Source organism: Falco naumanni, chromosome 5 (assembly GCF_017639655.2).
Source record: "Falco naumanni isolate bFalNau1 chromosome 5, bFalNau1.pat, whole genome shotgun sequence".
NCBI classification, from domain to species: domain Eukaryota; kingdom Metazoa; phylum Chordata; class Aves; order Falconiformes; family Falconidae; genus Falco; species Falco naumanni.
In genome coordinates this window covers 43,716,972-43,733,964 of record NC_054058.1, presented here as the reverse complement: position 1 = coordinate 43,733,964, position 16,993 = coordinate 43,716,972, and the positions used below count along the sequence as shown (strand labels likewise).

At 39.0% G+C, this 16,993-nt stretch overlaps 1 protein-coding gene across 1 annotated transcript in view; it reads left to right on the top strand.

Moving 5' to 3' along the window:
* The first annotated feature begins 378 nt into the window (after positions 1–378).
* The window catches only part of DCN (decorin), a 40,181-nt gene continuing 23,566 nt past the window's right edge, over positions 379–16,993 (top strand). The window contains exons 1-2 of the mRNA XM_040595928.1: positions 379–583; positions 4,637–4,869. Coding sequence (XP_040451862.1) covers positions 4,665–4,869 — 205 coding nt within the window. The 5' untranslated portion in view covers positions 379–583; positions 4,637–4,664. The remainder of the gene's footprint in view (positions 584–4,636; positions 4,870–16,993) is intronic.

Below are 16,993 nucleotides of genomic sequence, written 5' to 3'. Positions count from 1 at the left end.
CTACCCCTTTTTTCTGATATTAATCTCCACTTTGACTAACTACAAGATTAATTTATATCATTTCCTTGAATTACAGATACTGTAAACAAGAGGAACAGCCAAACATTTTTCTCAGTAATGAGTCAGAAAAAAACCCCCATAGTTAAACCCAAGAAAACTTTCCTAAATATATGTTATAGGGATATAAATAAGTAAGATGAATTACATCTAAGCATCTGTCTTATAGTGTACAAGTAGTTTGGGATTCTAAACAGATGAAAAAAGAAATAAAGCAAATGAAAAAGAAAAAGGAGGAAAAGAAAGCAAAAGAGCTGATAAAGTTTCTGGCTACAATACAGGAGACATATCATTACCATATGATCTAATGTGGGTGTCAGCCTGGATTGTGTTCATTGAGAGAAACCTTATTTTATAACTGTGCTATGGAATAGAAGCAGGAGGGTTTTCCACCAAGTGACAGTCACTGAGCTGAACTTACCCCCTCCTCCTTTCCACACCTGCAAAGCCTTTTGCTTGGGTTGAATATTTAGTTTAATTACATCTCAGCTTTGAGAGCTCCTGTTGCAAATCCCTGGATTAAAAGGTACGGTTTTCAGTAATTCTCCTGAATTATGCTGCACTAATAAAACTTCGGGCAAGTCTACGGCAAGAACTAGTTGAATTTTAGGAGAAGTAAGGAAAAAATCCTACTAAATGTTTAGCAATGTTAAGTTCTGTATCCAGCACTTTTGTTTCTTGGGAACATGAGAATGCATTCTCAGGGACTGTGCGGATTTCCTACTGTTTATTTGACTATTCTGTCTCTTGTTTTGATTTGTATAAGCACTGCTATAGTCCTTTCTTTTTCCTTACTGTAAACTTTTGCAGCAGTATATTCTCTGTTTGCAATCCAGTGTTTAGAATTGGTGATGTAGTGAGTGTAAAACAGTGCGTGAGTTCTTACATTTCTGTTTTAAACTGTACTCTGTGAGTTCTTTTTCATTTAGATTTCTTCCTATATATTCCAAAATTAATGAATATAATTTCAATTTCAGAGGGAAAAAAAATGTAGTAGATAGTTAAACAGGCTCAGGGTATGACTTTGTAATGTTAGAAAGTGCTATGTTACAGTGTACAAACAAGGGACTCATTTAAAGAAGGTTCCTATGAATGAAATAGTAGAAAAGAAAACTCCTGGAGTTGAAATTCCCGTTAACAGGGTTTTAATCTCTTTAAAACTTCCAACTCCTATGTTTGCACATCTAGACTTTATTACACAAAATGGGTAAAAAATATAATTTAGGGGAATTTTTTTTTGAAACTGCACATATTGTTTAACTTGTCTTTTGTGGCATTTTGAGAGATTTCTGACAATAGGTGAACTAATATTTAAAATGTAATATTAAGGTAAACTGACAAGACCACCAATACAGTAGTGACGTGAACTGATGAAGCATATTTCCAGTGGTATTTTAAACTGAAATGTGGCCAAGTCTATGGTATAGTTTCCTCAGTTTGTGGAACAGTCTTCCTCATTATAAACACATAATTAAAGCAAATTTAAACAGTTACGTCCTGCAGATGAAAATATTGTGTCACAGATGTTTAAGAATTCCGAATTTTTTTCCCCTCTATTTTTTTGTAAGTGAAATGTGAATATTTCTTACTAGTACAGTTTTGTAAATGTCTTTTTCTCTGGTTATGTTCATTTACACATGCAAACAATAGGAACAGATACATGTGCCTGCAGTATGAATGTGTATACGAATGAAGATATGCAGACACATATCTACTCCTATTTCCTGATTAATATGTAGCTTATGTCTGCTATTTTCTCTGCTGTGTCCTCAGATTGGATACTTGATATCCTTTGTTGTCCTACAGTCTTCCTTTACACTCAGTTCTCACTGGTTTTATTATGGTTTTGACAAAACAGGGACCTAAGGAAAAGGCCTACTACAGGGTTTAACTGATATAAGTGAAGTCATCAATATTAATATGAACAAGAAGTAAAGTGTGAAGACACTTCCAAAGTGCCTTTGCATTGTTTTGGGTTTTTTTTTGAGGGGTAGTAATTTAATTCCAGGATAAGATTCTGATTGTGCGTTCTTGGGAAGGATGGTGCTTCAGCAGTCACCTTGGGTGGGGGGGGGGGGGAATACAAGCAGTTTTAAAAATTTAAAAGTATTCTAAAAATATAAAAATATGTAAAAAAGAGCTGGGGAATCTTTTAAAAAGTACTGACAGCCAGTGCCATGCTGGAGTTAGTGTGCAGCATTACCAATATTTATTGATGTTAATGTATATCCTGAAAAGTAATTTGTACTGGAGTACTGTTTTATTGATCATTTTCACACAGCAGCTTATTAGGATGAATGATGATGATTTAACAGATTTGTCTTTCAATTTCGGATTATTAATAAATTGCATTGTTATTTTTCAATAGTTCATACATAATAATGATTATTTTTAAAAAAAAATGGTTTTGATTAAACTGTGGTAAGAATTCCCCACCATGCATTGACACCACATTACTGTGCCAGCCTTACTTGTCCATGTGGACCCTGCATGTGTCCTGGGGGTGCTGCTGGGGAGCGGGCAGCCCCGATGTCGGTGGGGGGCCAGGGCAGGGTGTGCAGGAGGGTGGCCCACATGGGGACACAGCCAGCCCTGCTGCATGGCACAGGTTTGCACAGCACTGAGCTGGGCTGACAGGACATGCTGAAACGGTCTGAGCCTCTAGTTGACACTGGGGTCTATGAAACCCCTCAATGCACACAGTAGGTAGCATGTCTGCTGCAGGAAGGGAAAATGCTTTCAGTTCATATCAAGTCCTAAAATTATAGAAGCAAATGGTTCTTAGACAACAGAAACAATGTTTTGCTCCATGTGTGAAGTCACTTTGAAGTCTTTGGGACACTGGAAGATGTTAGGTACCTGTCTTCCTGTTAGGCAGGTGACAGAAACGTAAGCGATGATTTTAAAACACTAGCAAATTTTATAAGGTTACCTCATCATCCCCTCAAGACTGAGCCCTAAAGCTTTCTGGAGGATTGCAATATTGGCATCTGCAGGTAGAATTTCATAAAGAAAATTGAACACAGGCACAATATAGATTGTATCTAATTCCAGGCCTGTGTGTTTTATTTTGTTTTTACTCCTGTGAGAGTGCTTGGGTGTGGTATTCTAGAAAGAGAGGCCTCAGTATACCAGCCTCACCTAACATCAGCTGCCCATGTTATCCATCTGCCTGGTAGGTTCCATATGTTGACGCGCAGAGGGAGACAGTCCTCCTCCTCTGCCTCCCCCCAGGTTTTGTATGTTTCCATCAGTCAATGTAGAGCTGAGAAGTGCTACACCACACCCATAACTTTTAGATAACTTCTACTAGAAAAAAATTAAGCCCAGCTAACACCCAGACAAGGCATTTTGGAAGTTATTGACCTGAATAAGCGAGTGGACTTTTTTTGCTTTCATTACAAAGAGCAACATCTGTACTCAGGACTATGCCATTCATTTTAAGAAAAGGCTCCTAAATCGATGAGAAGTTTGCCTTTCTGACACTTGGCCACTTGAAGACAGGTTTCTTCATATTTTTTTGTGAGTTGTTTTTAGACCCACAAAGGTTTGTAAAAGATAAACTTTCTTATGTAAAATAAATAGAAAAACAAATTAATTTCCAGAAAACTAACTGATCTATACAGCCTTGATGCAAAACTTGCAAACAGCTGTTTTGTAATTTCTCCTTAATGCACAACACAGGTAGCACATTGTACAGTGTGTTGAAATGCATTTAGGCCTAGGTCCTGAGAAAATGTATTTGAACAGTTTTCCTTGTTAATATCTATGGCAATACATGCTTGGGTAAAGTTGTTCCTGAGCATGAAAGTCTGTAGAATGAGGCCCTGAAGTCCCATTACAAAGTGTGCTGACAGTACAACAGGCATCAATTTGAATGCTCATGCAGTGTAAAACAGGGGATTTTCAGAGTATATTGTTTATGTCATAAAATCCCCTAAACAAAAATTTGGAAAGAAAGTTAAGAATATCCAATATAACATCGTACTCCATTTTATTGTGCTGTTTAAACTGGGAAAGGAGTATAGCTCATTTAAACAACTAAAGATTTTCCCCTCTCCACCCCACCACTAAGTCCTACTCTTTCTCAGTCAGTTTTACTAGGCTATAATTTAAAACACACAGCAAGCTGGAACTTTAAAAAAATATTTCTCAAGCCACAAGTTTGGGAACCTCAGGTTCGTCCCCAGGGGACGAACTCATTCCTATGAAACAAATGCTAATGAAATCAAATAGACTGTTACGTTGGCAGAAAACAGACACATGGAAAATGTGGCTTATTGTTTTGACTGTTTTGCATAACAAAGTTGACAGCGCTGCCTGTTCCTAATAAATATTACTCTAAATATGCAAACAGATGTGTTTACAGTTGTCTTTAAACTGCTCTGTAAGAAAAAAGCCTACTGACAAGCAGTTACCAGACTTCTATCACATAACTGTCCTATTTTCACAATTTAGTTTTCATTTATTGAAAGGAACAGTTATGCAATTGGTGGATATGCTGGACCTCCTTCGGCAGGAACTGTGCAGCTATGGGAAACTGCTACTTTTGTTATAAATCTCCTGCTTTGATCCCTAGGTTGTGCCCGGAGTCGATGAACTAAGCCATGAGGCTGGCTCTTCTCTTTGTCCTACTGTTGCCAGCATGCTTGGCCAAGCCATTCCACCAGCAGGGCCTCTTTGACTTTATGCTGGAGGATGAAGGGTCGGCTGATATGCCTCCAACGGATGATCCAGTCATATCTGGATTTGGACCAGTGTGCCCCTTCCGCTGCCAGTGCCATCTTCGCGTGGTGCAGTGCTCTGACCTAGGTAAGCCCAAGAGTATCTTTATAGAGTATATCCTTACATTCCAGCCACAGGTTTGCAGCTGAGAGGGTGAAGCTTCTATGCACTGCCACTCTGAAACTGAGTTTTTGCCAAAGAAATATAAAGAAATATGCTACAGTAATGTTAACTAGAATGTGCTATATGAAGTAGGCCATAGAGCCCTGACAAGATGACATTTGTTGTGACCCTAAAGAATGTTTGATTTTTCAGTGTATATTTTGTGTATGTACATTTCATTTGTTCTTTGAAAGACCAGTTTTCTGTTGCAGAGAAAATAACTTTTCAAAGCTATTCCTTCAAATGCATATTAAATAAATTCAGTGAGGTCAGATGTGGGGATGGAAACATTTTTAAAGGTTCTAAATTGCATTGTCCAAGCTCCAGCACTCTTTAATCATACTGCCTAGTACTTCAACATAGAAATCATCCCATTTCCATTGGAATACATGAGCATGGAATTACCAACCCTGAATCATATATGCTGGGAACAGCTTTTTGGAGGAAAGAGCTTGGAAACACTCCAAAACAATGAACATATTTTGGAGTTCCTTATTAAATATCTCTCTTAGACACTGTTCAACTGAAACCATGAGAACCTTTTTCACAAACTCCCCTTACTCCCTCACATACAAGGGCTTGTCTGCACAGTCAAACTATCAGGATGTGAAGCCACGCCTGCCATCACTGTATTTGACTTTCCCATGCAGAAATCTCAAGTAATGAAGTTGACTTCAGTGAGGCTGCTCTTGGTTTAAGCCAGTATTATTCAGTCTAAATCAGTGTGTAGCACAGAAAATCAATTAAAATTGGTTTTTCTCACAAGGAAGTTAGGCAATTTATTCAGTGAACAGCCAAATAACTTTTCTTATGATTTTATAGCTTTTTTTTCTTTAAGGTTTTTTTTTTCTCAGCTGTTTAAATGTATAGCTGGGTGTTTTTATTTTCCTGTGTTATAACATTGGCTTTGATAATTAGTGTAAATCATGGCACAAATCCATCAATTAGGACCTGGGTCTCATTGTGGTGGGTGTTGTACAATTACAGAAAAGGAAGGGGAAATATTAGTTACATCCCTAGAAACTTCAGTGAATTTATTAAAGCAAGCCACATAATTATGCAACAGATATGTTTGGCAAAGACCCAGTGAACAATGCAAACCAAGTTGCAGTAATGGGCATGGACTAAGTCCGTCATGCATTCATAAAGTTTTCACAGTACTGTCCCCATTGAAAGATAGTCTTTTTTTACCAGTTACATGTGAGATAACAGCAAACATGGGGTGGGGAGTGGGGAGGAGGTTGCCTCACATGCCATGAAGGTCTTAGGTTTTATTGTTGTTACATTGGCTAATGCTGATGGAATTTAAGTTATTTTGGAAACCAGTCTGCTTCAATTCTGCAGAATGTAAGGAGCTTTCATTTGGTAAAAAAGTAGAGATACTCACAGAGGGATCTTTTGTTGCTGTACTTGCTCCCATGTTAATTCAGTTCTCCTTCATACGCACATGGTTTCCAAAGGGTTGCACTGCAGTCCACTGCCTGTGCATAATTCTGGCTTAATAGAGTCCCGTACTGACAAGGACACTCAGACAGCAATTAAGGTCCCAGGTCTGTGTTTCTCAGATAATTTTGAGAGGAGTGATAAGAAAGAGATATATTTTGAGCTTGGTTTAAATTCACATTCTGCAGATACCACAGTGAAAAAGTTGTGCTTTTGAAGCGGCTGGGCTGATAACATCCAGCCTCTGGGCATGAAGGAAGAGAGATCTCCTTGGGCTTAAAATATGCAGCCCTGGAAAATAAATAGAGAAATGAAAAGTCTCAAGGAACTAATAATAATTCAGAGTTCCCCAGCCTTGGCATGAAGTTTTATCCATCCTTGTCACGTGTGGCTACAACAGCCCCTGGTGGGTTGTGGCCCAGGTGGGATGCTCACCAGAGCACAGGTCTGATGGCCAGTCCTGTGAGCAGGGACAGGACAGCTGTGTGTGCTGCCTGCTCGCAGGCAAATTGGCTCTTTGCTCTTCTCTCTTCTGGCCTTCAATCTGTTTCTGTGCAACTCAGACTCAGACGAGGTCAGATTTACCTACTGGCTTGAGGAAAACTGTTCCCAAAAGCGCAAAATTCTGTTGCAAGCTGTGGAGGTCTTTCCAGGATGCCGTAACATTCTGCTGGGCTATGGGGTGAAGGGTGCTTGGGACACAGTGATCAGGAAGATGTGCAGACCAGAGCCATGAAACAGCAATAACAGTTCCACCTCCCTGCTAACCACTGCTCCTGCTCGCCTCTTCCTTCAACTCTGGGCATTTCTGACCCAAACAAATTAGCTACCACCCTCCCTCAAAATTATTAAATGTAGTCATCTAGTCCCATTGGCACTAATTGAAGAAAAACTGCAGGCAGTAACAAGACTCCTCCCAGGGATATATTAAGGGCTTACTATATTAAGACTCACAGAGGAAAGCTGAATTCTGGAGTAGGATTCTTTCTTCCACTCACCCTTTGGCATGGAAGGAGGGCTCTTTGCAGCCACAAGCCCCTGGGCACATCAGAGAAAGGCAGCTGGAGAACCCTAACATGGGCTACTTATGGAGAGGTCTCCTCTTCCTCAGCATGCTTCTTTTTGTGCCCAAAGGGGCATTTGCTATTTGTTTTTGTTTTGCTTTGTAAGGAGAAAACCAACTATCTGACACAGTTTTATGAGTAAACCACAGAACTACCACATCCAGGGTCCAGAAATCAGGGTTGCCTGTTGTCTCATGAGCACTGGATGGGGATAGTAATAATAATAATGATAATAAAATAATAAAAATCCAAATTCAATAAAAACAGTGAAAAAATGCCTGGTGGTCCAATTACACTCTTGTCAGCTGAATTTTTGCATTCCTGTATTTTTAAGCTTCAGTCACATCTTCCTAAGCACATACCTTCCAAATTAATTTATTTTGCCTCCAAGCCAAGAGCTGAGTTAGCAGGAAGGAGAATTCCGTCTTCTCACACCCTGAAGAAGAATTCTGTCTGAGCTGTGGTTACTGACAGATCGAGAGCAGAGCCCCATGTGCCTACTTTATATGAGATGTCTTAACTGTGCAAGGATCTCATCAAGGAAAGCCACCATGGTATCTTTATAAAAGCACTGCCTTTTCTGAATATGCCTCTTGTTGCTGAAAGGGAGCCACAGGTTTACCTTTTAAACATGCAGCAGAATAAGACATTACTATGCTATAGCCATACTTTCTGTAGAAATCACAATCTTTCTTATTAGCACACACTACAGGCGGGGAGTACCTGATGTAGCTGGTCAGAGGCAGCTCTTTGTGTTTTAAAAAAATAAATACAGAGAAGATGTGCAGTCAGTTGACCAGGCAAACATCTCGTAAAAGTCCTCATAAGGATTAAATGTTCCATTTAAAGTCTCATCCCCCCAAAGCGTGTCTCAAGAAAAGGTTCCTCTCAGAGTGCCCTGGTATGCAGGAGGATGTATGTGTGATTACTCAGCCCTGCAGTGGATGCAGAGTGCTCCATAAGAGCATTTGTAGGTCATGACCAGAGCTTTATTTCACCTTCAGATAAGTCTGGCAGCCCCTTATGAAGTGAGCAGTGTCTGTGTTCTGCAGGGTGCAATGAGGTCGCCTTCCTTAGAGACTTCACAGGACATAGGGGGGTCCCTGCAGCCTTCTTGCCATGAGCATGCATGGAGGATTTGTGGACTCCAAATGTTGTGCGAGAGATGGATTGCAGTAATCAAAGTTCAAGCAGTATTACAGCTTAAACTGGAATCTTACACAGAGCTCAGAAATGCAGGGCTTCTCCAGCTGTAAAGAAGGGTATATTAAAGCTCAGCATGGGTGTTAGAGTGTGTGTTTGAAAAGCACTTTGAGATCAGTGGGTGAAAAACTCACATGTATGTGTAAAGCATTATTCCAGGGATCCAGTAACATGAGGCAGTTTGAACACATACAGTGTCTAAACTGTATTAACTGATGGCTCTTCAACACCTGAACCACAGTAATGTGACAACAGCTAATTTATTTGTTGACAAAAGATGATATGTCTCATTGTATAAAATCTTCCAGAAACATCTGAACACCCCTTATCTTATCATGACTCCATGTGGAAACTTCATCTCTCATCATAAAGGAAATTATCTCCTTTGGGATATACCTTGATTTGAACATCAGATATCAACATAAAATCTTTTTAAAGCAAAATAGTATGTACCTCACTGGTGATCAATCTCAGTCATTTCTGAGTTCAAGAAAACAGACAGGATTACTTACTAATGTGTACTTAGCTTTAAAATCCCTGCCAGTGTTTGGATGTTTACTTTCAAAAACATAACTTTTAAAGCTAAATGTTTAACTCAAATTCTTACAAGTTTCTAAAGATGTAATAAAAGAAAGCATGGATCCTTAAATAGTTAGACATTAGCAAAGTATATATTTTATTTTTTTTTGTTAATTTACATTGTAATTTCTGAGCTTTTAGGACAACTTATTCCATGTTTTATGCATTTTTTTCTTCTAACAGTAAGGACTAGAGACGTATTCCTTTCATGTTTAATAGAAGTTGAGATTCTCATGAAATCCCCTGACTTCATGGAACCGGATCATTTAACAAAAATATTATCAGTAAAAATGGAACCATGAAATCTGGGAAAGTATATTGTCACTTATACTGAGAGTAGCCTCTGCATCACAGTACCGTGGCCTTAAAACTGAAGACTAAATACCTTTTTTGACAACATTCTTTAGCCAAACATAACTTATGCTGTCATCAAAGACAAGTCACTGGGCTTTCCACATGCTAACTGGTTGAATTGTAATGCCCTAACATGCTGGACATCAGACTGGAAGACTGGTATTATCTCTAATATAGGAGTAATCTCAGGTGGTGTTAGTTAAGGGTTATCTGGGACCCTTTCATAGCCATGGGGAGAGTTAGGTAGCTGCCCTCAGGGGGGCAGTTCCTCCTGTCAAAGGTGGATGTCAGTGACAGAAAGGCTACTTTGTTCCTGGAGAATTAAACTAACAACACAAGCCCTCAATGACCACCTAAGCCTATGCAACTTACTTTCAAATTAATGAAGTTAAAATTAAAACATGGTGTCCTGTTTTTGGAAAAAAAATAAACTTGAGTTACCAGCATTAGTTTGTAATAAATTTGCCATGGGTTATTAAAAAGTTTATATATACTCTGCTTAGATATATTTTTGTAGGATGCCTTGGAAAACATGAAGAAAACATGAATTAAAGCCCTGTAGTCAGTACATCCTGAAGAATTATCAAGTCAAGAACCCAATAATTAGAAAACACTCATGAAAAATTGTCAAGAAAAAAAAAGTCAGCCTGGATGTAGACTGCTTCATATTAACAAAAAGTCGTTAGCTTTTGCCAATGCAATACTAAAAGACAGGCCTTGTTGCATTGCAACCTGAATTGCTGATGTTCCAGTTCCAGTTGATAAACATGATTCTAGTTGAAAATTAATCCAGTCTAAACACATCCCTTCTTTATTAGCTGCTTAGACCTAGGTAACACTTACCAACTTTGTATTTTCTTTCTTCCCCCCTCCCCCCCTTTTTTTTTTAAAAAAAAAAAAAAAAAAGGATTTGTTTGGTTGCATAAGACTAGGAAATGCCATTTAGAAAGCCTAGTGGCAGGAAGGGAAATGCTGACTGCCAAGTCCAAGTGATACAAAAGTGACTGTTTTCTGGTTTGCACTGTGACAGCGGTTCATTTCTAAGATTTCCCAATATGCAAACAAATAGCTAATAGAAAGCTAGTAAAATGTGACTTAATTATTATAAGTCATAGCAGGTCATTACAGTGCTTTAAAACATACTAAATAATCACTGCTGACACCTACTAGTGTTACGGACATCTATAGTACATGTATTATGTTAACACCTTTATAGGGTGTATTATTTGGTAAGACATGGAACTATTTAAAAACTGTCCATGTTTTCGCTACATAAAGCCTGTGCTATTCGACTCTGAAAGGTTACCAGCTGAGTCTTAGGAAGAGCTAAAGAGTCCAAAGGCTTCTTTCCAATGCTCACTGAGAATCCACTGCCAACAGGGAGACCTGGGAATTTGGGTCCTATGTGTAGCCACCAACGACAACAGCAAGGAACTGCTAATACTAGCCTCCACTGCTTAGGACAACTCTGCTTGCAGAGCCCAGTTACCATGGTATTTAAAAAGATTCTAGTTTCAAGTTTCAAGCAGATTTTAAAACACCTGTCTCTAACCCAGATTTGAGAGTATCCCCTCCTTATCATCTTTGGACTCACTGGTCTGTATTTTGCTTTACTCATGTCCTGGATATGCCAAGTGATTAAAAGGAAATGCGTTAGAAGAAAATAATCAGGTTACATTAAACAAACAAACAAACAAACAAACAAGAGTATTTTTCTGAATGTATTTACTTTTCCTGAAGTGAAAGTCTAAGAATATATCCTTCAAAATACATTGTGTATTTTTATTTTTTTTAATTTATCCCTTCTGCTTTACATGCCTGCCCTGGCAAACAGTATTGACAAATGCTGGAATGCTAGGTCCATTCAGTTGTATTATGTTTAAGGACTCATTCACACAGGGTATTATTGTCCTTTATATTATGAAAGCAAAGTAGATAGGGAGTAGAACTCACTCATTGGCTTCTCTGCAAGGAAAGAGATGGAAATAATTAACACAGATACAAAGGGACGTTATGACCAAGGACCATGCCTGCACAGGGGGTTTTTGAGGGGTACGGGTTTCGAGTTGTAATTTTCAACTTATAGGACCAATTATGGGACTCGAACAGCTCTGTACAAACGACCTTGTTGTTAGCATGGTTACATTTGCTATATAGGCAACTCTACTGCAAACTTCTTAGGTAGTCAATAGGGAATAAAAAAGGTGAAAGTAGTATTTAAAGAATTTGTGTGCTCTCTTCATGCATACTCTTAAGTGAGAGGGCACCCAAGAGAGTATCCCATATCAGCTTTGTGTTTATTTCCTGGGATCTCTTAGAGTGCTTTGAGTTGCTACAAAATCTGTTAAGGAGAGCATGCTTGCACTTTTAATTTCAATAAGAAAAGGAATGCAATAAATACTCATATTTTAAAAAGCAGTAAAACCAAGAAAACTTCTCTGCCCACCTAATTCCATCACAACATTAGGGATTTAATGGGAAAAAGCAAATGCACAGAATATTTATAAAATTCTACAGTATTTAAAGCATGTGCAAATGTAAATGGGACTACAGTCTGGTTCTGTAATACATCATTAGCACATTAGAAATGTGCAATAGGTCATCACAGAACCAGTTTCTGCCTGCACCTCCTGTACCACCTAAAATGTGAAAGCTTAGGGTGACCTCAGTTTCTATGCTGGAGTGCATGTTTTCCCTTCTACTGCTCCAGTGTGGGCCTCTAGATGAATTCTATTTTAGAGATGCATGGAAGAAGAGTGTTTGTAGTGGTGCAATAACCAAACTCTTCATTGATTATCTCTACCTAAGAGGTATAGGATCAAAGGCATAAGTGAGTTAGCCAAACAGGACTAAAATGCTATGTTATCATTCATCTCTGATGCCATTTCTTTCCATAAATTCAATGAGGTCTCCAGCTTTGATTTCCACACCTTCAGACTGGGAAGATTGTACTGATGCTTTACCACTGGGAACTAAGAATGGGAAAGTAAAAGTGAACAGTGCTAATAAAGTTTGTATAGTAGCAGCAGCCCAGTAAAGAAAAAGAAAAAGAAACGAAGGGATAGTATGAGCAAGAAAGGGAAAAATCTTTTCTCTTTTTCAAGGGAAGCTATATCAGTAATTATTAAAAAAGAGACGTATAGACAGTTTCAGATCCAGGAAAGGAAAAAGGAAGAAGGAAATTATGAGAAGAAATTAATTAAACTGTTTTCAGGGTTAGTGGGGAAAATCTATTTTCTGTCCTTTATTCTTTCATTTTGTGACAGGGAGTTTACATTCTCTGGGCTGGAGATGGCTGTTACAGTGATACCTGACCTGAGGAAGATCTATTACTAATGGACTAACAAAATAAATAAGTGACAAAGCAAAAGTATCTAAGAGTTATAAGCATATATAAAACATCATTTAGTAAAAAAATGGGAACTAACAGGCCTGTAGACTCCCTGTTTCAGTTAGGAAATTATCTCCCAACATTTACTGAAATGTTATTTACTATGGCCAGGCACAGTCACAGCAGCTCCTTCCGCTGTTTGCTTGCATGAAAGTAGGTTGAAAACAATCCTACAACGTTTATGAAAAATGGCCATGTTATGTTTAGAAGTACCTGAAATAACTGGGAACATAACTTTGCCCTCAGGTCATAATAAAACTAAGGCTGTGCAATGGCCATGTGGTCAGAACAGGAAGGGGTAAGTGTGCTTTAAACCAGAGAAGATCCACCCCCACACCACCAACTCCCCACCCCCCACCCCCTGCCAAAGTTACTCTTTACGGTTAATAGAATATGTTAGTGGTAATTCTGGTAAATCCCAAAGTAAAGACTGACGGAGCTATCCTTAAATTGTCATCTGCTGCCTGCTGCTTAAACTATGAACCAGGCAACCATCAAATTATATTGCTCCAAAGGATCTTTCAGAATGTAATTTGTTAGATAATGCTCACTTTTCTGAGTCACTAAAATGCTTTCTTCTGACTGCTCTAAAATACTTGTAAGAAATAAGTGTTTCACCTTAATGAATGAATACTCATAGATATTACATCTGCGTTGCATCTACTTCCACTAAAGCCATTATGCACATGGTGCTGGCAGATCGCATGAATCACACAGGACAATTGCTGTTCTCTGATGGGATGTTTTATGTCTGTAACCATGACAGTGGGAAATGTAAAGCTGGCAGTTCTAGGAATTCAGCAAACTCATAATATTTGATATTTTTTACTTAATGTCTTCATCCTTGAAGTCTCATGATTATTTCAGAATATTTTTCTGCCTTTCTAAAATACTTCAGTGCTTCTTGCGAAGGCATATACCTTCTGGACCTTTGAAATTAAAAGTCAGTTAGAAAGAACACAGAAATAGAAGTTGCTGGACTTTTAGTTTCAAAAATATATCATTACTCTTAGGTATTAGGTTTTGGAGCCAGGAGGTTGAATATATCTGTACCAAAAATGTGACTAGCACTGAAAAATAATTCGTAACATCTGTAGCTTGCAATATCCGTTGTACTTTGATTGCTGCACAGAGTGGGTGGAAATGGAAAGGAGTAGTTAAAGCAATGCATTCATTTTTAAACCTTCGCTAGGTAGGGCCTTTATAATTATTAGTACTATCATAATGGAGAATTATGCATTTGATCTTAATGCATGAATTTGTTTCTATTTTTCTGTGTTTCTCACTCTGCTCTGGGAAGGAATGTTGTAAATGTTTTGGGGAAAAAAACCCAGTGTGGTAACATATCAGCAGGTCTACCTTTCTGAGAGGCCACCTCAGCAGGGAATGGAGTTAATTTTCTTGTTCTTTCCTATGGAAAGGGTCAGAGGTATACAAAAATAATAATCTGTGAGAAAAATAAGTCCAAAATGGATCTTAATGGAAGATGAGTCTCACAAACTGAAGAGGAGGAAAAAAACCTGAAAAATGGTTTTGAATCACCTTTAAGAAGATGTATTTTAAGTCTCATGCATTTGAATCGACATGGCTTTTTTATATCTCTTAGAATAAAAAATATTAATGCTGATTTCATAGCAAGGGAGAGGAAAGTAGAGAACAAATATTTACTTTGAAAGCAGGAGAGGAAGGGACTGTGGATACCTCTCTGTAGAGAAGGACAATTGTTTATTATTTTATGGGTGGCAGGATGCAAATAATGAAATCATTGCTATTTGCAAATCCCACACAATAGCGAGCAAATTTCCAGTAAATACTGAAGCAAATAGCCTGGGAAAGCATCAGTGAACTTTTCTAAGTCAAAGCATTCAAAGCTGTGTTAAGCTCCTTGCCATCCTTCCAGAAAGCAGTTCTTGAGCCACTTTTTTTTCTGTGACTAAGTATCCTGACCCTGTAAGCTTGCCATTCACCTCATTCGCCCCAGGGTCCATTCAGGGCATTATAAGAGCATCCCCGTCAGTGGGATGCAGCAGAGCTGGGCTTGGAGCAGGGGAGAGCAGACAGCAGCCTGCCCAGGCAGCACAGGCAACTGCTGGAGAGGCTGCCTCCATCGGGAAAACAGCCGCTGATGATCACGGCTGGGAATTACATGTAGCTCAGCCCAAATTCCTCAGCTGGCAGCAGCTGTTTGTGGAAACTGAAGGAGTCTTGAAAAAAGCCCCATTTTATGGCCCCTGTGATAATATTCGTGAGTGCTGCAATGTAATAATACATGTATCTGAGCTACGGCATTCAGATGTGTCTCTGCTTTTGGCCCCTTCTCTCCAGCTGGGGAAGGGAAAGTTTATTCAGAACAAAAAAGCCCCATTCCTGCTTGTTTTAAAATGGATAGGTGGGGGGAAAAAAACCCCAACAAATACTCCAAACAAAAAATTCAAACCACAAGCTCTGTTGCGTTGTTAAAGCTGTTTATAATTGGCACTGTTCACATATTTGTTATTTTGACTATGTGGTGTCAGTGCTGCAAGGATGCAATTCTCATGGAAGTGTCCTCATCTCTGGGCTACAGACAGACTCCTATTTGCTTAGTCTCCCTTGCTGGCCCCATAAATCTCACATTCCTTTTCTGCATAGTCTTATGGCTTCAGCAGAAATGTGGCCCCATGCCAAGTTGCAGACTAACTTGTGGCTCTCACTTCTGAGAAACTGGAGCAGTGGACTGAAACCCCTTCATAGCAAGGAGGGTTCAGAAGCCACCCTTCTCCTTTTGTGGGTTAAACAGTTCCATGGCTGCTTGATCACAGCTCCTGTAGCTGTGCAGGTTACTCCCTCAACTGCAAAGCCTGTCTTGTATACCAAAACCCCTAACCTGCCTTAGTCCTCACACTATTCCCAAATCCTTGCTACAACTCCTACACCTGTTTGGCTGGCTGAATGGCAGCGTAAGCTCACTGGGCTGGTGCAGTACTACGCAGGAGATGGCTAGCCACAGATTGCTGCTCTCTCAGGGACTGGAGAAGGGCTGAATTATGCCAGCCTTGGCTCTTCTCTGCCTAATTTCTGGTCTCATAAAATTTCCAGATCCATCAGTCTTCTGTCCTCTCCAGGAGGTGAGGCAATCACAGTTAAACAGCCAGACACTGTAATTTCCTTAAGAAATTATGAGGAAAAAACTACACCCCATGTAGATAGGATCCCACAGAGACAAGCCTGTTTTATGCGAAGTTACCTCCTTCTCCATCCTCCCACTATACGAGGAATTCCTGGTTCTGCTAACCTCTCCCCACCAAACGTCTTCTAGGTAGAGAGTAGATGAGCCTTCCAGTGCTTCCAAAAGTGAGTGTGGGCCCTTGATTATCCATCTCTGCTGGATTGTGATGAATACATTTTGATTGTGTCTGTTCCAAAAATCTGTGGTGTAGTGATAAGTGTAAGAAAAAGTTAAGAAAACTATCCAGAATAATAAATTTCAGCTGATCCTGACTAACAGGAAGTATTTTGAGCACACTTGCACAGTTCCCCACCACCACCCCATTTTCTAGTTCGGTGCTGTATTCTGTTCTGTATGTGTTTTCATGCGCATGTATTTTTACACACATACGTGTACACTGGTGGGAATCATTGAGTGCTACAGGTTGATAATGCAGAACAGAAGAACATTTCCATTATAAAAATCTGCAGAGAATAATACAGATCTGATCTGTGCTGCAGGAACCGATGGCTGCTCATCTTCTATAAGGAAGTTATGGTTTCTCCCAAAGAAATATTTTAGTGCAAATCAAAATGGTCTTTATGACTGAGGGTACATGAACTGATTTATTAAATCCTTTATATTTCTGTAATAGTTAGGCTCTTAAATTCAGTGTAAACAAGATTTTTGGAATGGTGGAGCTATACCTTTTATACTTATTTGTGAATAAGTAGAATTAAAAAAAAATATTTACCAACTTAAGTAATCAATGACTTAGTTTTATTCAACCAAAATAAAGACAGATATTTATTTTTGATTTAACATACA